This window comes from Lupinus angustifolius, chromosome LG14 (genome assembly GCF_001865875.1).
Source record: "Lupinus angustifolius cultivar Tanjil chromosome LG14, LupAngTanjil_v1.0, whole genome shotgun sequence".
Lineage (NCBI taxonomy): Eukaryota > Viridiplantae > Streptophyta > Magnoliopsida > Fabales > Fabaceae > Lupinus > Lupinus angustifolius.
In genome coordinates, this window is record NC_032022.1 from 16,182,773 (window position 1) to 16,205,716 (window position 22,944).

The window sequence follows — 22,944 nt, forward strand, 5'->3', positions numbered from 1 at the left end:
CATGATGGGTTGGTACAACTATAAGACAATTTTAGACTCTTTTTTTGTTTATTCAAATGTAATCCGGCATTGACTAAGTCTTCATGGCTCCTTTTTCAGCATAGTAGCTATGATGAGATAAATAGATTGGATTTGGTTTTGGCGAAATGCAAGTAACTCCTCTCATTCATAATATCACATATTTACCCCATTCCACCTAACTTTACCAACTAATTCATCCAATCTATATGTCATGTTTAATTACTGTTGCTTACATTATTTTCTTCCATACTCTACATAGACACTCTTGCTTGCATCACCTTCTTTTCAATTATCTTCCTTATTACTTAGGTGCCTTACTACATTTATTTAACCCGGTTGACATTTAGCATATCAATAATGACAATTCTAATACTAGTAGAAGCTTGTCCAAATATAATATAGGCCATAGTTTTTTATTTAAAGACGATGCTAGAAAAATGATTCTCAATGAAAAGAAGTATAACTGGTAGCATAATGTATTGATCTATTGAAATGAATATAAATTTGTGTACACAACTATTGATGTGACTTTGATTAAATATAGTATACTTAAAGGTACACATAGTGACATAGGGGGAATATATTATGGTTTTTGTGTATATCTAATTTTAATTATTGTTATTATATGTATACCATTTACTTCTCTTTAATATATTAAATGCAATTCATATCAGACATACACAATATGGTGCTCCACTAAGTCCAGATATATTCATGCCTACTACCACTCAATATAATGAAAACTTTGTCAAACTTGGTCACCTTATTCATTATCTCCATTCCCTTATGCTATTCATAGAATTTATAAACTTACACGACCCATTGACACCTAGCTGCTACTCCATTTGAAAAACCACCCTTCATTTACTAAATTTTCATTTCAATTATACCAACCTATGTTTACATGTCCAAGTAATAAGTCATTAAGTCATTCCAATATATCTATCAAATCAAGCAAAAGAAAACCAATCCGTACGGAAAGATTTGACTATAGCATTCTCATACTTGAAACAGAAGTAAGTTAACAGATCATATATTGCTTGGACATGACATCCTTAATATTGGCTAGTCCCATCAACATTCACCAAAACCACAACAACATCAACCAATATATTTGCAAATAAAATTAAAATGTTATACTCCTAGTGGTAGACAATAAATGGTGCCATATTCAGCTTGTGCCAATTACAAAAAGCTCTCCCACTATGGCTTTTGCTTTGTGGAATGGTGGACATGCTTTTTCAGTTTTCCATTTCAGATTCTAACAGTGACTTTCCTTGTAGGTTCTTAGAAGAAAACTTCATTTTCACTATACATTTAATTATATTGAATAAGCTAGAAGGAAACTATGCTATCAAAACATGGCATTGTCATCTCTATATTTGTTTATTTAGAAAAGGGACAAAAAAGATACAGAAGAGAAGCAATTACAAGCATAGTTTCCACCCCAATTACATATTACAACTGAGCAATATACAAAGTGATAGTCTTATGAAAAAAAGCTTCTAAATTCTAAGGTACGAAGCAGCTACAAGCTTCTAAACCCACTTAACTGTATCATGACTACAATTGCAGTTTACCATCATTAAGGTAAAACTTTATAAGTTATAACCACAACCCAATTTTAAAACGTTAGTGCAAGGCATTGTTCTTGTTCTCGAAGCCTTTTTTGGCGAGCAATGAAGGCTTCTATTGTGCAACGAAACTGGTCGCTGCTCATACCATCCTCAGGGTATGAATTTCTTCCCACTCTCTCACCATGTTCAATGCTTATTTCCGTGTCACACCTTTTCAACACAACGCAAGGGTTTTCACTCTTCACCATGCTTATAATCTCTGATTGACACCTTCTGTAGCCCTTCACTTCCAAAACAATATTTGTTTCCCCTGATTTTGTTCTCTGTTTCTCTACCCCCTTTACTCTATCCTCTGTTTTTGTGATTCGCTTCATGCTCTGTTTTTGTGAGCACTTGATAAGGTTATTATTGATTCCTTCGCTCTTTTTTCTATCCTCTTCTTTCATGACATGCTTTTCTGAACACTTTGTTCCATTGCTCTGTTTTTCTGGATGCTTTATAAGGTTGCTATTGATTCTTTGACTTTTTTTGCTATCCTCTGTTTTCAAGTTCTGTTTTTCTGGATGCTCTGTTTCTATGCTCTGTTTTGCTAGTTGCTTTTTCTGCTCTTCTTGAATTAACTGATACTTGGTGCTGCTCTGGATGAACTCCTGGTAGAAATCAGGTTCATGATTGTCTCTTTTATAGCTCTGAGGTGTGAAATGACCGGATTGAGCGAAGAGCGAAATGATTATGACATTCCCAATAAGAAAAACAAAACATGGGCTAATTGAGAAGCTGCACAAATACTCGCTGGAGTTCTTAACTGCAACTGGTAACTGAAAAGAAAGCCTTGAAATTAAGACTAAAACAACACAGAACTCAATGTAGCGGAATAAGTTTGCAATCTTCCGAAGCAGGCGGTGTTTGTGGATCATGCTGGGCTTATCCCCTTTGAGCTTATGGAAGTTGTATGAACCCATAGTAGGTTAAAGGGTTTGATGAGAACTAGAGAAGTTTTGTTTATTGAGTTGAGAAAGTGTTTATGAGTCTCATAGAAAAGGTACTGGAAATTTGTCCAGAAGAGAAGTAGGAAGAATACATCTGAAAAGAGAGAATAAAGAATGTGCAGGTATGATAGACACTGCAGCTATTTGTAGAGTTGGAAGCATGAAAACAGAGTAGTGAAAATGAAACAGCTTGAATTTTAGACTGGGGAGTTAGAACAGGGTGATAGACTCTGTTTCTGTTTGTTTGAATGTGCAGGTATGATAGACTCTGTTTCTGTTTGTTTGAAAGTGGTAGTGATATCCCACTTTTTTCAGAATTGGTACTCTTACTCTAATTTATAGACCCCAATCCAATCATGTTACTTTTCATGAGAAAGAAGGCCTACTTTAAGATGGAAATTGAGTGGAACAACTTTTATGTATAAAGGGATAGAGTATAACAATAGATATATTATAAAAAAAGGAGAAGGGAAAGAGATTTGCTAAGTCGTTTCTTACTTGGTAAGAAAAGGCAACGCACTCTACCTTTGCTTTTCTTTTTTATTTTACTTTGTCCCCAACACACCCACCAATAATGCAAAGTAGGAGGCAACTTTAGTTATGAACATTATTGAGAAAAAAGAAGTTAGTACATTATGTACATTTTCAATCGATTATATGTCCACACAACACTAATAATTGCTATATGTCTAACCGTGATTAGACACAAAGCAAGATAGCCGCCACACTTTTTTATTTATGAGTCTTGTATGTTAGGCACCCAAATACAAGCTAATCACTCCTTCAATTCTCTCTGGTCGTTTGAGGGTATGCATCTTTTCTATTATTACCCCCTTTCCGAGTTGTAATTGGATAATATAGAGAGTAGAGGACTTTTTACTTGTGATATATGCAGGGGGGTGGCATGCTTTGTTGCTTAGCCCTTTTGATTTGTTTATAGGTGTTTCCTTTTATCAATCAAGGATGGTTTCAGCCCATTCTAGTCAGCAGATTTACACTGATTATTTGGTCTTGAATTAAATTGTTGGATTTGGACTTAACTAGTGGGAATGCAGACATTATGTAAGCAAATGATTGAACTTAATATCTAATATATGTTGTTTGTTTCAGCCATTTTAATTTGAATGCATACTTATTTTCTCAAGGTAAATCTACGTGATCTCATTTTTCCGATAGGGACATCATCACCTTCATTTATTTGGCTCAGAATAACAAACTTGAAAAAAAGGTAAGTAAAAGAAGGTCCCACCGAGATTTGAACTCGGGTTACTGGATTCAGAGTCCAATGTCCTAACCACTAGACCATGGGACCTTGTTGATGAATGTCTTAACTACGTAATAATGTCAAATTTAAGGGTAGCATAGTGATGTAAAGCCTTTTTTAGCCATCATGTCCTATATGTAATTATGTATCATACAATACAAAGCAAGGGAATCGTATGTAATTGTGGAAACACGGTTGTGATGCATTATAATTAACTCAGTACACCTTGATAATGAAAATGATAAAAATCCTAACCAAAATGAAAAACTGAGTTGAGTTCTGAAAACATTATGATAAAGGTATATTACACACAAAGTGAAGTTGGTGGTGATATTTATCGGGAAAAAACACTACAATTGCAACATCATGTATTGTAGCAAAGGAAAACAATGTGGTTCTACCATAATAGAATTGGTAGTCAATACAAGTGACCTTGAATTCAATTTCTCCAAAGCTACAATAAGATGCGGATTACAGCAAGACCCACTGCAGATATTGATACAAGGCTACCTATACAGTATTTAACAACATCATACTTTGCACCTTCTAACTGTGCTTTTAATGCATGTACTTCCTGAAAAATCAATATCCCATTGCAATGTTTCAATCCGAACTGAATATTCTATAATGAATAATGACAATTCAATAACAAACATTAACTCACCCGATCCACTTTGTTTGACAAAGTGGTGGTTTCTGCACATTGATTAGCAAGCTCATCACGTGTACGTCTATGTTTAGATACGAAAAATAAATAATGAGACAAGATTATAAGATTAAACTGACTAAAAATGACTACATCATTGGGCTACAGAAATAAAACTATGTTTTGGTTTACCCTTTTTCAAGATTCAAGTCTAAACGTTGCCCAGCAGTAACTTTATCAATCTCATACCTGTATAAACAATTAAAAAACTATTGAGGTACAACTTTATGGTGTAAATCAAATTTGTTTGAGATTAAAGGATACTTGTGCATAATGCTCTATGATGCATACCTCAACTCACTTCTCATTTTTTCTATGTCATTACGAAGCTCACTTCTCATCTTCTCTACATCGTTACGAATCTTTTCAGTTTCAAGTAGCAACAAGGAAAAATGATGGTCCTGTATGATGAATGATGAAAATGGTGGAGTTGAATAGAAACACAATACACAGAATCCAAGAAAGGGATGATCGATTTAGTAATTTGATAAAATACCTGAGAACTTTGCACTTGAGATTTGAATTTAGAGAGATCAGATTTGATAAGCATCTCTGACATTTTCAAATCTGATTTGGAAACGATGGAATGAGAGAGATTGTCCAAACTGTGATGAAGAAGATTTGTAATGGAAGAAGTGATAGCCTCAGCGTGTTTAGAAGGGAGATCATGTGACTCTAAACCTCTTACAACTTTAAGAGTATCAACCAGAAAACCACCATGCTTCGAATTCCAATTCGAATTATCAACAACTTGTGACAGATATCTACTACATCGGAACACAGAACCACCCAACTTATCATTGCACCGACCCATCCAACCAATTCTTTACTTTCAACAACAATCTAAAATCTCGTACCCTTTTACTTTTAGGACATTCCTTTATTTTCCGAAAAAGAAATAAAAAAACGTTTTGGGCTTGGAGGGCCCATCGTAAATAATTATGAATGATTTGGGCCTGAAGAGAAGCCCATGTTGGGATATGAGTGGTGATGAGTGGATGAATGGATGAATTATAATGAGATTGTGTTGTGTTTGTGAGAAGTGAAAGAGAGAGAGAGAGAGATGAGCTTGACAACATACCTTACTCGGCGCGCGGCGCAGAAGGAGAGGGTTCGGATCCTGTACCGGCGAGCCCTTAAGGACACTCTCAATTGGGCTGTACACCGCCACCTCTTCTACGATGACGTTTGTTTCTCTTCTCACTCCCCGATCCAATTCTCTCTCCTTTTCCATTTCCATTTTTAATTCTTTATTTTCTCATTTATTCATTCAGGCTTCAATTCTCCGTGATAGGTTCGAGAAAAACAAACACGTTGTAAGTTCTCTCTCTCTCTTTTTTCTTCAATTATTATGTACTCGGTTGTGCAAATTCATATACTGATTTGATCTGATTCATGTTGTTCAGGAAGACGTTGATACGATAGATCAATTGATAGCTGATGGTGAAGCATCCTACAATAAGTGGCGTCATCCCGATCCTTACATTGGTAAACTATCATATTCATTCCTTCATTCATTCATTATACTCTATCATATTCGATCAAACTATATTCAATGCTCTTTATTTCTCTTTCTCAGTTCCTTGGGCTCCTGGTGGTTCCAAGTTTAATCGCAATCCAACTCCACCTCAAGGGGTAACCCATTTTTCTTATCTAATCTTTCTCTTTTCCTATTTCTTTTTTCTCATTCTTATTTGTTTTACCACTTTCATTGACTTCACTCATAAGATAACCCTGTCATGTCAGATTATTCTACAAAACAAAATGCCTCAGATCTCTTTCTGTCTGCACGTTTAATCAATTTATACATCTAATCTTCTGTGGCTTCTCTTTTGTAAATGCACTGCACTATTTTTGTGGTTTGTGAAGTGACTAACCTGCTCTGCTTAAAGCTGGAAGCACCAATATCTCATGTTTGCCGTATTATATATTAAGCGTGTGTGTGTGTGCTAATATAAGAAATTAGGGTATTTTTGTAGTGTCTGTGTATTACAGAGATTCAACAAAGTTTTATGTTGGTTGTTGATTGCCTAACACAATCTTCACTTTTTATTTGGAATTAGGAAGACTATGTATAACATCAAACACACATAAGTAGGTTTAGATGGTTTGGACATGTGTGGAGTAGACACGTAAAAGTCCTAGTAAGGAGAGTAGATCAAATGAATACTATTCTAATTCCTAGACGAAAAGACAAACAAGAAAAACCATAGGCGAAATGAATAAGAAAGATTTATATATCAATTTTTTGTCAATAAACATGATTTATGATAGAGCATCATGTCGTTGTTCGATCCATGTAGCCGACCCTACCTAGTAGGATAAAAGTTTGGTTGTTGTTATTGTAGTGCCTGTGTTTTTTCTTTTCTATTTTTATGAGTAATCAATCATATCCTTCTCTTCAGTCCCCTTACACATCAAATTGTTCACAGAATATCAAGGCCTTGCATACAATGAATTTATTTACTGTTTTCCATTATTGGTCAGATATTAATGATATATACATTAAGTGTATGATGAGGGATATGGTAAGGCATATGAGGATGTTGTTTAATTGTAAACTTGTAACTTGCTAATAGTCAGTCATATACCAGAATGGTGATTGGGAAGGGGATTATTCATTTCGAGAGAGTTAAGCACAAGGGAGGAGTAGGGATCCCTTTAATACTAGAAGGCTGTCTATAATTTCTATTGTTCTAGAAATTCTTTTGTCATTTCTTGATCCAGTTCTATCAATGTTGTTCCTGTATGTCTGTTGGCTTTCTCATGTGCATCATTCTTTCTTTTGACTCAACATATTCAATTCTTGATGCAGATTGAGATAGTTTATGATTTTGGTCGTGAAGATAATGACTGAAACCTGGTTTGTTTCTTCTTTGCAGTAAATAAAAGGTTAACATCAAATCGTTCTCTACTTATATATATCACCATCTTATGGTTTAAATTACCATCGATTATTCTTATTTAATGAGTATAAATTGATACAGGTTGAGGTGGTCCATGCTGATGATATTGAAGAAATGTGATTGCATTCCTTGTCTTGTGTGTTAATCTACCCAAACAGATTATTCCTGGAACATTGGATTTTGAGTTTGTCTTTGGTATTTGTTAGTGGGATTTGGAGTTTTCTTTACATAAAACAAACTAGTTTCATAAATGACTGCAAATTCTGAATTCAGATCCTTTCCCAATTGCCAGTCGCACCTTAATATTACTCTTGACTATGGTTGATAAGAGCTAGTTTTGTATCAATTAAATCTGAGGTGTGGCAATATAACACATAATATATGGTAAAAGAGTTTTCAAATAAGAAAGTAATGAATTTGACTCCCAAATGGATAGCAACATGTGCCCCATGACAAGAGGATATGCTATGAAATATGAATAAAACTTTGTGTTTGTGTTAATAATGGCATCATCTCATTTTATTGGTAAAGAATTAACCATTTTCGGTTTGTATGATTGTCCTCTCAATTAAGTGTCGCATTTATGAATTGAGTATATAACCTTTTGGTCTTTCTGTTTGTGAATAATACTCGGTCCTAAATCAAATTGTTGATATGTGCATTTAAATATTTTTATAATTATTTGTTATGTAAGAAGATGCCGTTACCCCAATCAGAAAACAAATGTGTTGGATTTTCCAAGTATATGGTACATGAAGGAGGATTTATTACGTTGTTCTTTATTTATAGCAAGTTTACCTACACCATCAATGTTTAAATTTACCTAGTTAACAAGCACCTCTAAGTGAAAATTTAATAATTTCTCCATGCCATGAGGCTTGAATGAATTAAAATGTCTGTGTTTTCTCATCATCTATTGTAAATAATTGTGTTTTGACTTGTTAATTTTGCTTCATAATCTAATTTTATAAGACTTAAACTTATTTGATGAATTTTCATTTTGATTCGAATGGGTATGTATTATGCAATATGCAAGACATGGTATCAATATATGCTATTTTCATCTATCATTAATTATATAATGTATATAACATTATCTAATTTCAACCAATTAAATGAGTTAAAACATTTACAAGATCTAATGTTTGGAGAGAGGAAAGTAGTAAAAGTGGAGAGTAGATGATGTTGGTGTCCAGTGAGGGTTGGGCCAGAGTGGTGAGACGAGGAGGCCCAATAATATTAGTAGTGTTATGTATTAGTAGGGTTGAAGTGTGGAGGATGATGACATAACGATAGATAGCATAGCAGTTCCAAGTTCCAAGTTCCGAGTTCCAAGTTCCAAGCATGGATGACACGAACTCATTGGTGGCTCGTTGTATAGCACCCGTCAACAAGGACTTCCTCCGTCCTCCTCCTCCTCCTCTTCGTAACGACAACAACAACGACGGTTACCATAAGAATCCTATAAATGATAAAAAGTCAAAACGACAACAGAAACGTGAACGGCGTGAGGAACAGAAGTCAGCAAAAAACCTGTGTCCTGTTGTTGGAAAGACAGGAGATGTTACTTGTTGTATTTACAAAGACAAATGTCGCTTCAGCCATGATATAGACGCATTCAACGCTCAGGTACTCTACTCTCTCTCTCTCTCTTTCTCTTTATTATTATTATTATTAACTAATCATTACTCTTACAGAAACCTCCTGATGTAGAAGGAGATTGTCCTTTCTTCAAAACACAACAAGGCTATTGTCCTTATGGCTTGGTATGTAGATTTTCATCTACTCATCAACCTGCTACTACTACTACTACTCCTCCTCTTAACAACACTTCTGAAGTCAATGGATTGACCAAAAATGTTCAAAAGCTTTTATGGAAAAATAAGATCACTTTCCCTAAGGCTGACGCCAAACTCAAAACTCTCGGCCTCAAGGTACCCTTCATTCTCTCATTTTCTAGCTATAGTCAAGATTTTAGAATAGGTGCAACTTTTTTATTTACTCCATTTTCATTAATCATACCTTCCTTTAAAACAATTGTTCTAGGTAATGTCTAACTCAAAAAGGAATGACTTGGAAAATAAAGATGATGGTGGCAACACTGCTGTCAATAAAAGTGATCCTTCCTATGACAATGCCTCTCATGAAGTTACCTCTGACTCAAGTTCTAAGTTAGAAGAAGGTATAAAGGATGATGGCATAGATGAAAAATTTGAATTTGATGTATGTTGCCCTCAAAAGAGAAGAAAAACTTCCGAAAATGTAGGTTCAGCTGAACCTGTTACTGTTATCACAGAAGCAGGTGTGGGTGTTACTGAGGAAATTGATGATAGAAGCTGCATCAAAGCTGAACCTGAAGCACAAACTGATACAGTTACAACAGAAACAGGTGTGAGTGATGCGGAAGTAATTGTTCAAGGAAGCTGTATAAAAGCTGAACCTGAAGCACGGACAGATACTATCACCGCAGAAACAGGTGTACATGTTACTGAGGAAAGTGTTGAGAGAAGCTGCATAAAAGCAGAAACTGATACCATTACCCCTGAAACAGATCTAAGCTTGAAGTTGCACCCACGGGAAAAGAAGCTTATTGATTTCAAGGATAAGTTGTATCTTGCACCCTTGACCACTGTCGGAAATCTCCCTTTCAGGAGAGTTTGCAAAGTATTAGGAGCTGATGTAACATGTGGTGAAATGGCAATGTGCACAAATCTTTTGCAGGTACATATGTTCATTTTATTTGCTTTCTTTTATCTTTGTCATGACAGATATCATCTTTATTCAGTGTTATTCTGGTATACTGGCTACTCTACTTCTGTTTTGTGGAAGTTTTAGCAGCACTTAATCTAACTAACTTTGGCATCATGCGATGCAAATTTTATGCATGTCCTGTACATATTGGCATCTCCCTTTTTTGCACAAAGTTAGTGTACTTATATACCTAAAAATTTACAGTGTGCAGTGAAAGGCTTCTTCTGAATGCCTGTAACGCAGTGTACTGACCTAAAACTTAGCTGTGGACTGATGATCTATCCACAAGAATGGAGCTTGATTTTTTTTCCTCCTTGTTTTATTCTGCACAGCTTTAATTTCATACTTTTTAGTATAGATTTCTCAGCATTTAAACCATCTGTTTTCTTTTGTAGAGATGCTGTAATTACATTCCGCATGATGTGATTTTGTTATTGTTATAGGGTCAAGCTTCAGAGTGGGCGTTGTTGAGACGTCATGAATCTGAAGATTTATTTGGTGTACAAATCTGTGGGGCTTTTCCCGATACTGTTGCGCGAGCAGTTGAGCTAATAGAGCAGGAATGTTCAATAGATTTTATCGATATAAATATGGGTTGCCCTATTGACATTGTCGTGAATAAGGGTGCTGGATCAGCTCTTCTTACAAAACCAATGCGGATGAAAAGTATTGTAGAGGTAGCTTCTGGCACAGTGGATAAACCAATAACTGTCAAGGTATCCGTCACACTAAACACTATACTTCAGCTATTGGACATTCTTTTGTTTGTTCAATATTTGTTTCAAATTCTTGATGGCAATCCCCTCATAAAAGAGCTTCCACCATTTTGGCTCCAAAATTTTACTTAATCAACTCCTTTAAACCCTTGGGAGGGAATTTTTGTTGGCACGCTCTTGAGTTTTCTTGATCATGATGTATATATCTATTGCACCAGGTAAGGACAGCTTATTTCGAAGGGAAGAATCGTATTGATTCTCTTATTGGTGACATGAACTCTTGGGGAGCGAGTGCAGTAACAATACATGGTAGATCACGCCAACAACGTTATAGCAAACTTGCTGACTGGGACTACATATACCGGTGTGTAAAGAAGGCCCCTAATACCTTGCAAGTAGTGGGGAATGGAGATGTTCTTTCATTTGTAGACTGGAACAATCACAGAACTGAAGCCCCTGAACTTGCTACATGCATGATTGCTCGTGGTGCACTGGTTAAAGTTAGTCTTGAGCTTGATTGTAATTATCATTCTCTCATTTCTTGGAAATATGTGTACTAACGACTGTGTTATGCAGCCTTGGTTATTTACAGAAATTAAGGAACAAAGGCATTGGGACATCAGTTCTGGGGAGCGGCTCAATATTCTAAAAGATTTTGTGCACTTTGGCCTTCAACACTGGGGTTCTGACACCAAAGGTATATTTCATTTATGGACTATGTGTATATGTTCATATTTAAGACCTTTCAGTTATAAAATGATTAAAGTATCTATTGGTACCTACCTCTGGAAATATAAGCAAAAACAGGTGATGAGGCATATAACTGTGTTGGTGGTGGAGCAGCCTTTATGTTTTTGTTCCCGTCTTATTCCTAGTATTGTAGATGTTGTATTTTTATATATTGTATTACAGGAGTGGAAACAACTAGGCGATTTTTGTTGGAATGGCTTAGCTACACTTGCAGATATGTTCCTGTTGGCCTTTTAGATGTGGTTCCACAAAGAATGAACTGGCGTCCACCATCTTACTATGGTCGTGATGATCTTGAGACATTGATGGCCTCAGACTCTGCTGCTGACTGGGTATGCAATCCCCTTCATTATCTCAACTTATTACCCTCTGTTTTGTTTTTTCTGTTAAATTTCTTGGATGTATCTTCTGCCAATAGTTGTGTCAGTCATCAGAAAATAGTTTTGTTAGATTGCATAATGTGAAAGATGAAGATGGAGTAATAACACCCCACGTCCTAGTAATTAACATACAACCAAAGTATATCACACTTCCATACCAAATATGAACTATTTGTAGTATATTACCCCATGACCATATTTCTTAATAAGCATTGTTCAATTTTATTACACCCCTCTTAGGCTGATACTATTACTACTAATGAAAGATTACTTTTTTATATTTAAAATTGGCTTTTTTGATATACAGGTACGAATATCAGAGATGTTACTTGGCAAGGTTCCGGAAGGCTTTACATTTGCACCAAAGCATAAATCAAATGCCTACGATAGAGCTGAAAATGGTTGATATCTGAATGCTGATTCTGATGTGAAAAGCAGATGATAGTGTGAAAAGAATGCTATGAAAAGCAGATTTCGTAGGAGACTTTATTTGATTGGGTGAAGTTGAGCAATAATTGTTTTTAAATTTGGCGTACGCCCAATCCTTCTACTATGCCAATGCCCCAGTTCATTATTGACCTTGACATATTTAAGCAATTATAACAAGGAAAGCATTGAATAATCATTGGCAGATAAATGGCAATGCACGTATTATTTATTTTTCATCTTTAATTTATGGAGTAGTTGTTTTCTTCAGGTTGTTATTTTTATATGTTTTCAATAATTAGCATTCATAATGCCTCCATAAAAAATTACTGTATCATGAACCTAAGTCGGTCATTCATCTCAGTATTGATGGGTACTCTCTCTGTCTCTCTCTTACCATCACATCCCACCTCCCTTGTTTAAATTATAAATTCTTAATTTGAAGAAATGAGCATGTAGTATCTGGTTTTTTCTTAGTTTCATTTATTTCTGCACATATTAAAGACTCTTTCTATCATTTGGATTATGGTTTTTTAAACAAAAACAAGCTAATTCACACATGAATTCGGAGTTAAGACCGCTTGACTCCTCTCCATCATTCTTTTAGATTGGGATTTTTATTTGATTGCATTTGGGTGCGGTTATTTTCATGGTGATTTTAGCATAAAATTCACATTTATGGTTAATAATAGGAAAAAAACATATTACATAGTTCACTATTAATTATGTCTGAAGTTCTTCTAACATCTAAATAAATGTCTCGCATTCTTTAACCAAAGCTGAGAATTCCCTCCTGTAGTGATTTGTAATGAAGGCTTGAAGGGGTCAGACCAAACCAAGCATGCATTTATATGGAAACACATGTAAACAACCAAGCACAAAAAATACATGGAAACAATGACAAACTTGAAGAGATAATGGCTTACTCATGACCCTGCATGTAATGATTGGCATCTTCACAAACTCGTTCAGCTAGTCACCTGAACCCAGCTGCAGCCAACATCTTTTCTTAACCCTTTTGTCTTTATCAACACCCTCAACTGCCCAATCTCATCCCACATACCAAACCGGGCATATAAGTTTGATAGCAATACCAAGATCCCAACATTTTGAGGATCTAACTCAAGAGCCCTCTGAGCTGCCAATTTTCCCAACTCTACATTCCCAGCATCCACACATGCACTTAGTAGAGCTCCCCACATTGATATGATACAATTTCCCATTCCCTTTTCATACACTCTCTCATTTAGTACTTCCCATGCCTTCTCCAATTCCCCAGCTCTACATAGCATATCAACTAGGCAGCTATAATGCTCTGCACTAGGCTCTAACCTAAAGTCATTAGCCATAGACTCAAAATACTTTACACCATCTAGTACTTGACCAGTTCTGCCACAAGCTGATATTACTGTCAAAAATGCTATTCCATCTGGTCTTATTCCTTCCCTCAACATTTCCTTGTACAAATCAATTACTTCTTTGTAATAACCATTTCTACCATATACACCAAGCATTGATGTCCATAATACAATATCTCTGCTCCTTTCTTTTCTTATCTCTATTCCTTCCAACTTGAAAACTTGCCAAGCCTTGTTCACCAAGCCACATTTCCCATACATCTCAATCAATGCACTCTGCAGAAACACATCACTCTCTACATCGAATATCGTACGGAGCAAATAACTGTGCACTTGCCTACCCAATTCAACAGCGGATAGTCCAGTGCATGCACCTAAAGCCGCTGATAAAGTAAATTGATCATACTTGAAATTCAACAAGGGTATCTTCCTAACTAGTTCAAGTTCCTGAACCCATAACCCAGCTTCGCCATAACCAGACAAAAGTGCATTTACACACACAATATTCTTTTCAGGAATTTCATCAAACACAATAGCTGCATCTTTCACATTAGACACTTTCGAATATAAATCAATTAGAGCACTTCCTATAAAAACACTATAATACCACCCCGATTTTGCTACTTGGGTATGTATCTGTTTGGCAAAATGCAAATCTTTAAGCTTAGAGCAAGTATTCAAAGTGGTACAGAAAGCGTAGGAATCTAAGGGAATGGCATTGGAGTGCATGAAAGAGAAGGTTGTTAGAGCTAGAAAGTTGAAACCTTTGTGACTAAAATCGGATATTAGGACGTTGAAGTGTAATGGGTCGGTGGAGTTGATGCATTTGAAGAAAGTGTGGAGTGTTTGAATGATGTTATTGTTGTGAGGAAGACACATGGCATATGTGGCGATGAGATTGGAGTGAAGATGATGACAAGTGAAGAGAGTGCCAGTTGTGAGTAGGTGACCATGGAGCTTCTTAATGGCTGACAGTGACACATTTTTTGTAATATGAGATTTCTGCAAAATTTGAATTGCTGAATCTACTATTACCTTGGACATGTAAGAATGTATTAAAAAAATATTCCTACTTGTTATTTTCTGATGTTTATATATAAGATAGGACCCCCGTTTCTCCCAGAAAACAAAGAATCTGAATTATTTATATTATTCGTTTTTGGTAAGACCTTTTTACTGTTGATCTAGCCCAACAGATTATATCTCACTGCCTAACCTTCTTCACAAAATAAATAAGAAAGTCATTGCCCTTGTAGTTGTGTGTGTTCTGTACAAAGGCACCATTTAACTTTGCCTCAGGGACTCCCATCATTCATTTTGTTATCCAATTTTTTAAGGTAATCGTTCTAGAAGAAGAAAAACTACTCTACAACGAATATGGAATATGCCAAATTCGATAAATCCTTTTAGTATAACATTAAAACCTTTTGCATGGGTAAACATACTTTTCTCACTCTCATGCTTAAAGGCACACAAAAAAACAAAACATTTTAAACTTTAGGCCACTTATCATAGTCTGTGTAAGCCAGATGTGATATTAATGAACATGTCTTGTGTACATGGAATTGTAAGACCACCCATTGGATGATTGAATCCGTATTCTTCCTCTGCCATACTTAGCAGCTCTTGGAATGAAGGCTGGCTCAACAATGACACTGGTATCACATATCTCTTCTTTTCACTATCTCCTACATATACAGCAAAGTAACCTTTAGGCACATGAAGAGACATTGGAGCTGCTTCAGTTGAAAACAGATTTGATATGCGAAGAATGTATTTTGCACTTAAGGCATTAGGCAAACGAATAGCCATCACAATAGTATTGCTTAATTAGAACTTGGGAGTGGTTTTTGAAGTTGTGGTTCACAATTGAGTTTTATGAAGAAAGATAATGATGTAGTGTGTATTTATAATTGAAAGCATGTGGAAGAATCAGTGTTGTATTGGAAATTAGGCATGAAGTAACGTATGCATTCAAACTATCACATGGTGTGTACTTCAAGTTATATGCAAAAACTTGTTGATGACTTTATCTCTATGACTGCTTGTTAACCAATTCTGAGAAAACACCTGTAGTTGGCCTAATAATTTAAACGCGTAGATAGCAAAATCTCTGGTCAATTTAAGGTACTTCAGCAAAAGAAGATAGAGTTCAAGTTATTTTTAGTCAATGATAGATTGATAGTATTTAAGATGGTGTCTACAATTTAAAGACAAGAAGATATAAATGGGCCACAGAGACCAACTTTGAGTTCCACTTGGTATGGTGTGAACCACTCTTTTGTACCATGGAAATCTAATTGGCTAAACTTTGATTAGATCCACCTTTCCAATCAATTATCTTCTCACTAATTGGATAACTATGGATAAACCTGAACTCTAGTATTTGATGCACCTTCTGTTTGTTGTACATATTATACTATTTGCTTATGTACATGGAATTATGTCCTTGCATAACATGAAGTGCATTTCTTAATGCCTAGTCACACTCATTGCTAGTAAATGGTTTACAGGTTTTGATGATCAGTGGTAGCTGGTAGGAGCTTGAAGTCGGTTGCATACTATAACGCGTCTATCTCTAGTCAAAATCAAAGGCATGCTTTCTTATAACTGTTCTGTAGACAAGTCCATGTGATTTTGTAGTCTTCAAAGATGAACTATTTCTATATGGAGTTGAATGGTTAATGAGACAGGGCTCATTAAAGATCACATGATATTGTCATGAATGTACTTGTGTAGGACCACTTGAGATATTATAATACACGCTTTACATGTTTAAGACATGCTCTAAACATATCAAATAGTGTGTTAATTATTATTATTTACTTGGATTTCATGAGAAATGACTTTACAGGCATTTCCTTTCATTTCAGTAAGCACAAATTCATCATTTCTTTAACCATCCAAAAAGGGATATATGCTGAAGAGAAGAGAAGCCTGACACATTGAAATTTTCAAGTTTCATGGCTAAGTAAGGCTTTGCATAAGTCATACCTTGCATAAATACTTACCACACCATCAATTATAAAAAAAGTTAATTCAAATTTTCAAGAAATTCCTGTAGACTGTAATGGAGGTTGCAATGGTAATTAAGTGTTTATGTTCAAATAAATTTATATAAGAAATGTGCTTAGTTTCAATTGCAGTTGTGTCTATTGCAAGCTTGTATAGTTATATAATTAATTAAAGGCAACCAAAACGTACAATTGATTTTGTCCATCATACGATTGGACATGCATGTCTTGTACTTGCACTATATATATAGATATTGTAGCAATAAATATATATATGTCCAATCATCAGTGTCCAATAAATATATAGATACTGGTTAAAAAGCTCGAATCCAATAAAAGCTACCACTATGATTATTTGAGCTTTGACATGCATGTTCAACCATTTTGGCACATCTATGTCCAACCATCTATTTGTGGTGGTTCTAATTAAGCCTATTAATTACAGATCTCACAGGGAATCACATCGCATAACTTTAACAAAATCCTTAAGAATTAAGATTTATATTTTATACTATTCTTATCCTTTAGTTTTTTCTATCCTAAAACTTATTAGTTTTTACACACCTTAATTACACACACAAGATGTTTAGTTTGATCTCTCTTTTCTTTGTTCATATTTATTGGTCTAGTGTTGATTAGGCAAAGTTGGACATGAATATTATATGTTCTTGGTTCATGTTATATTGCATCCCATTACTTCTCAAGTGTGTATAATAAGCAAAATAGTACTTAAGGTTATGTTTGACAGTTACAGATAATACAAATAAATGGTGACTAATACACTTGTATAAATCTTTATAAATATGTAATTTACGAATAGTTACAATAAATTATTTTCAAAAAGTTATCCAAATCAATTGAAAACCCTTAATTTAAAATATGAAATTATTATTACAAACAAAATTCACTATATGTTTTACGATAATAATAAAAAAGTGTCGGTCACAAAAATCGAATTAATATTAATATAATCTAATTTTAAAAAATGAATGGTGATGGAATGAAATCAAGTATGATAAGAGGGAGTTAAAGGTTTGGGTAGGGTTGTACTCACAGTGATGAAGCGAGTAATAATAAAGTAATAATATTAAAAATATATATATTAGGGTAAAGAGAATAGAAGAAAGAGCAGAGAAATAGACATGGCAGCATCACACGCTGAGAATGAAGAACCCATATCCAACATCCTCATCGTTATAGGTACCTTGTTTATCAACACTGTGTTTTGTTTGATTCATTGATTCATTGATTGATTCATTGATTGAGTGATTGTGGTTAATTTCATTTACTTTGAAATAATAACTTGACAGCTATGCAGACTGAGGCTCTTCCCGTTGTCAATAAGTTCAATCTCACCCAAGATCCTCAATCTCCGTTAGTATTATCTCCTTTCTCTCTCTCTCAGGGTTTAATTCTTCACATAATTCATTTCAACATCTTATTCTTAGTTAACCGCTTATTTTATGATAAGCACCTCATTTAAATAAGCTAAAAATAGCTTATATGACGGTCATGGGTCATTTTTATAATCTATTTTCGCTACTTTGTTTCATAACCTGTTCTCATAATACAACCTTAAATTAATTGATGTGTTTATGGATAACGGTGCAGGTTTCCTGAAGGGGTTCCTTGGGTCCGTTATCATGGAACATACAAAGATCTCAATCTAAACTTGATTTGGCCTGGAAAAGATCCAGCTTTGGGTAAGGATGCTTATTCTCTTAAGTTTTATTTCATAGTACCCTTCGACTGATTAGTCATAAAGTTGTTGCTTGGTAGTTGTAAACATTTTTATTTTTGCTAGTTGAAGCCATATTGCACAAGAATAAGGAAAATATGCATCACATCAACATTCTTAATTAGGTTTGATGCATTCACTGTTTGGAAGAAATGTCATAGGCTGGATAGCCATTCAATTCTATCCTAGCAGGATTTCTACTAATTTTTGTCAGCCATATACTTTCTTTATTTCCAGATTGTGTGACATCTACCTGTGCAGTAGCATGGCCATATCTATTTAATATGACCCACCACATTTCTATAAGGAACATAAAGAAAGTAAGTTGAATTGCATTTCATGAGTTCTGGCTTGTTTCTTTCAGGGGTTGATAGTGTGGGCACAATATCGTCTGCTCTTGTAACATATGCTGCTATTCAAGCATTGCAGCCTGATTTGATAATAAATGCTGGCACTGCTGGTGGCTTCAAGGTAGGCTCTCTCTTCCCCATTCTTTCCTACCAGTACTGTTATAGTTGCTGCTTTTCTAGTTTTACACTCCAGAATGACTTTATGTTGCTTCATTCCTCTCTTACTAATTTAGCTGGAATTCGTCAAAATAAAATACATCTTAATTTCTCCATAACCATCACTAAATAATTTATTTTATATTTCATTTTAATTTTTTGTTTTGTAATTAACTTCAACACAAGTGATAAAACACAATAAGTCTACAAGCATTATTTGCATTCAGTCTTGTCCATTGATTTTATGACTATTTTATATATAAATTGGTTTGGAACTAGGAAATGGCTTGAACTGAAATTTATAACTAGTATAAGAGTATTGATAACATACTTGTGGTTTGTTGATGAAAGATGTATGATATTTAATAATTTAACCCACATAAGCAGTTGTTGTATTTTCCACCATTGATGTATGCATCTCAAATAGTAACTATTAAATTAAAATCCTCAAAATGATTATGTATGTAGCTGATAATGTTCTGATGCAGATATATGCATTTATCGGTGCATGAACTAATTTTTATTACTGGATGTTTTCAGGCTAGAGGAGCTAGTATTGGTGATATTTTCATTGTATCAGATTGTGCTTTTCATGACAGAAGAATACCCATACCTGTAAGTGTTACATTATTCCTTTTAGGGTTGAATCCTTGCTCCATTTTTTTGTTTTTTGTTTTGTCTGTGTAGGATACTTCATCCCTTTTCTCCTCGTATCTCTTCTGTCCTTCTGAGAGTATCATTCTTTTATTCAAGAAAAACAATTATACAGGGTTTTGTTTGATATTACTTGGTGGATTTTGAATTTTAAACTTAGTTTGAGATCTTTCTTCTGTATGATGAAATTGTTCAATCTTCCTTTTTCAAACTAATATTTTTAGTAAGTCTGTAGATATACTTATACAGGTGGATGTTTCAACTTTGTGTCATCCATCTTAGAAAATTTGGGAACTTCCTGAGATAATATATATGGCCCTAAATTTTTCACAGTGCTTGTAATTATAATGCCACAGCTGCATCTAATGTGTAGTAGAGGGAAGGGAGGACCAACATATATGCTTTATCTTTTTCAGGTTTTTGATCTGTATGGAGTTGGTTTTCGTAAGGCCTTTGAATCTCCCAACCTTGTAAAGGATCTTGATCTGAAGGTGAGTGTTATCTGCATGACTGTATATATACAACTTTAACTTTAAGAAATGTTCAGAAAATTGTTATTTATTGTCTGCTGACATATTTGCTTGAGCAGGTTATTAAAAAAAATTAAAAAATTAAGGTTTTAGTTGTGGTTAGTATTCTTAATAATTCACATCGCCAGACCAAGTCCCTATTTTTATCACAATGTGCTTGGTCATCGGAATTGGGTGCCATTGTTTAAGTAGATTAACTGGATTGAAGGACTGTCCATGCTATTTGAGAAGTTTGTGCGTTTGAGCACATCTTTGTTATCTATGTATTATTCATGATTGTTTTAGCTCAACAACTGATTGGGATATTTTCTTCATATGGGAATAGTTATTCATATTGACATCTTATATATGCATATGGTGACTTCAACAGTTAAATTTGGAGCATCATATAATAATTTAACAATGTGCATACACTATATGCAGAGCGTATCTTTTGAGTTGATCAGCCTTGAATTAATGATTCTCACGGAAGTTTCTGAAAGGGTGCTAAATGCTTAATTGATTTTCACTGTCCGTCAGTCATATATTATACATATATCAATCACTTAATAATAAACCATAAATGAATTTAAAAAAACAAGTGGTTTATCATGATGTAGGAAAAGTTCTAGAGCTAGTATATTTGCTGGCTGTTCTGATGGTCCAATATCGCTGTTATTACTTATTAGCTCGATGTGTGAGCTTTTGAAGTGTTAAGTAAAATGTGAATTGAATACATTTTTCTTATATTACCATTGATGAATTAAGAGATTGAAACTTCAAATTTTGTTCTAATATTTGTTCTATTATGGGGCACAAATTTATTACTGGCTTTGTGTTAATGACTAGTGTAAGTAAATCATATTTATCCTAGGCCATATGCTATTCATGAATTCATGAAGTATAGTAGTGTTATACGATAGCCCATTTACACAACCTGTGTATCCTACTTATGAACAAGGTGATTTTCCATTTTAAAACTTATGGTTCTATCACATCAATATATATTAATTTGCTCAATCATGTTATTGGTGCAAGTCTTGCACTGTCTGTACCTAAATAGTCTTGCATTGTTTAAATTAGTGAAGTAAAACTTAAACCTTCCACAATGTGTGTGTATTTCAGGTTGCTAAGTTATCTACTGGTGACTCTTTAGATATGACAGAGCAGGATGAATCATCAATCATTGCAAATGATGCCACGGTTAAAGATATGGAGGTAACCTTATAAATTGAGTTATTCTTTAGAGTTTGGGACATTTGGCTTGCTATTGGGGATAACATGAATCTACATTTTCACAAACAATAATGTTTTTTGTTTAACAAGCATGTACAAGAAATGCCAATAGAGAAAATTCTGTTTTTTCTTCTTCCACACTGGGTATGAATTTGTTGTACAATCATGTTATACAAATAACATTGTTTGACAAATAATAGTTTGTTCCATGACTCCCTCAGAGAGTCCCTCCCGTTTTCCCTGTTACTTAAATTGCAGAGATCTTGTATTTGTTCATAACTTCATATATCCAAGGCTTAACTTGCTGTCTCAACTTTTTCCACAGGGAGCAGCTGTTGCTTATGTTGCTGACCTTCTGAAAGTCCCTGCAATTTTTATAAAAGCCGTGACTGATATCATTGATGGTGACAAACCAACTGCGGAGGAATTCCTGCAGAATTTAGCAGCTGTAACTGCGTCACTTGATCTGGCTGTTGAAAAAGTTGTTAACTTTATTAATGGAAAGTGCCTATCTGAACTTTAGCTTCCTGATTTCGCCTTCTGAATGTATTGTTATATGCAATGTTGTATGGCGAACTCCATTTGTAAAATACCATAATTGATTGGAAAAGTGAGATTTGAGCAAAAATAAGTAAAGTACTAGTAAACTAAGGACTCTGTCCTATTCTGGCCTTTACTGCCTGTATAAGTTAGTTTTCATTGTAAAGCATGTGCAATGCCTTTAATGAACTGCATAAAACACAGTTATTCCTGTGCTTTCTTTCCATGATAATTGAATGATGTTTGGCAACCTGTTTTTGAAGATGAAAGTGTCTCTTAGTTCATAGTTACTGCAATTTATGTTAAAGGGATGAAGTAGCAGTTGCAACAATTGACATTGTTTGTTATCTTGCATTTGTGGTTTTGAGTACGATGTCATCCTTAAATTTCTCTTAAACTGTGCTACTGTCATTGCTTGTTATCATTGTTTTGCAATCGTGTTAAAACTTCAAATCCTTTTAACAAGTTCCTACGATCTGAAAAAGGAAATAAGGTAGCAATGGATTTAAGAGAGAAAAATAAAATGATTTGGTAGAAACTTCTTTTCTTACTATATAACATCAGAAATGATTCCAAGGCATCCAAAGTAAATGGGCATTATCCAATGAAGTTCGTGAATGACGGATGACCCCATGACATGACCCTAGTCCCTAAATATAAAGCTTGGATGATTGGTAGCATCATCGAAAACGTTATATTTGCTTCTTGCAAGTGTAATGCTACACGCACACCCTCTCAATTCCGCTTGAACCACTTTTTTTTTCTATTAACATCTGGTTGGATTAGGAATTTGGAGGTTGGTGAGGCAGCTAAATGTACTAGAACGCTCATATGTTTTACTACTTTTTAACATGCTGCGGCAACAAATAGTTGTCTGAACGATAACACTGATTATATAGATGA

At 34.7% G+C, this 22,944-nt stretch overlaps 6 protein-coding genes, 1 long non-coding RNA gene and 1 other non-coding gene across 10 annotated transcripts; 4 read left to right on the forward strand and 4 right to left on the reverse strand.

Annotated features, from left to right (window-relative positions):
* LOC109326619 lies at window positions 1,392-2,314 on the forward strand. The gene is made up of 2 exons (XR_002105269.1): window positions 1,392-1,999; window positions 2,102-2,314. It is a non-coding gene; the product is annotated as an uncharacterized LOC109326619 (long non-coding RNA).
* On the reverse strand, window positions 3,828-3,899 carry TRNAQ-CUG. Its single transcript has one exon. It is a non-coding gene; the product is annotated as a tRNA-Gln (tRNA).
* On the reverse strand, window positions 4,263-5,399 carry LOC109327172 (protein FMP32, mitochondrial-like). The gene is made up of 5 exons (XM_019560239.1): window positions 5,054-5,399; window positions 4,849-4,958; window positions 4,690-4,746; window positions 4,516-4,582; window positions 4,263-4,425 (listed from the first exon to the last, which is right to left on the reverse strand). Exons 1-5 carry the CDS (start codon window positions 5,369-5,371, stop codon window positions 4,306-4,308), a joined length of 672 nt encoding a protein of 223 aa, XP_019415784.1. The 5' UTR covers window positions 5,372-5,399; the 3' UTR covers window positions 4,263-4,305.
* Window positions 5,582-7,771, forward strand: LOC109327173 (NADH dehydrogenase [ubiquinone] 1 beta subcomplex subunit 9). The gene is made up of 6 exons (XM_019560240.1): window positions 5,582-5,743; window positions 5,832-5,873; window positions 5,964-6,045; window positions 6,137-6,192; window positions 7,373-7,449; window positions 7,545-7,771. Exons 1-5 carry the CDS (start codon window positions 5,621-5,623, stop codon window positions 7,412-7,414), a joined length of 345 nt encoding a protein of 114 aa, XP_019415785.1. The 5' UTR covers window positions 5,582-5,620; the 3' UTR covers window positions 7,415-7,449; window positions 7,545-7,771.
* On the forward strand, window positions 8,756-12,725 carry LOC109326897 (tRNA-dihydrouridine(47) synthase [NAD(P)(+)]-like). 3 transcript variants are annotated; one of them, XM_019559789.1, is made up of 10 exons: window positions 8,756-9,092; window positions 9,161-9,397; window positions 9,510-9,860; window positions 9,894-10,184; window positions 10,658-10,930; window positions 11,149-11,430; window positions 11,507-11,627; window positions 11,843-12,012; window positions 12,368-12,463; window positions 12,500-12,725. In XM_019559789.1, exons 1-10 carry the CDS (start codon window positions 8,808-8,810, stop codon window positions 12,500-12,502), a joined length of 2,109 nt encoding a protein of 702 aa, XP_019415334.1. In that variant the 5' UTR covers window positions 8,756-8,807; the 3' UTR covers window positions 12,503-12,725. The 3 variants fall into 3 exon arrangements, with proteins under 3 accessions (XP_019415334.1, XP_019415332.1, XP_019415333.1); XM_019559787.1 differs by having other exon boundaries at window positions 9,510-10,184; XM_019559788.1 differs by lacking the exon at window positions 12,500-12,725 and having other exon boundaries at window positions 9,510-10,184; window positions 12,368-12,493.
* Window positions 13,050-15,139, reverse strand: LOC109326899 (pentatricopeptide repeat-containing protein At3g12770-like). The gene has a single exon (XM_019559790.1). It carries the CDS (start codon window positions 14,886-14,888, stop codon window positions 13,455-13,457), a length of 1,434 nt encoding a protein of 477 aa, XP_019415335.1. The 5' UTR covers window positions 14,889-15,139; the 3' UTR covers window positions 13,050-13,454.
* Window positions 15,230-15,896, reverse strand: LOC109326900 (auxin-responsive protein SAUR23-like). The gene has a single exon (XM_019559791.1). The coding sequence runs from the start codon at window positions 15,654-15,656 to the stop codon at window positions 15,354-15,356; it is 303 nt and encodes a 100-aa protein (XP_019415336.1). The 5' UTR covers window positions 15,657-15,896; the 3' UTR covers window positions 15,230-15,353.
* Window positions 17,965-22,300, forward strand: LOC109326550 (5'-methylthioadenosine/S-adenosylhomocysteine nucleosidase 1). Its single transcript, XM_019559242.1, has 8 exons — window positions 17,965-18,058; window positions 18,169-18,232; window positions 18,470-18,561; window positions 18,961-19,067; window positions 19,643-19,717; window positions 20,173-20,247; window positions 21,391-21,483; window positions 21,827-22,300. The coding sequence occupies exons 1-8, from the start codon at window positions 18,001-18,003 to the stop codon at window positions 22,022-22,024; spliced, it is 762 nt and encodes a 253-aa protein (XP_019414787.1). The 5' UTR covers window positions 17,965-18,000; the 3' UTR covers window positions 22,025-22,300.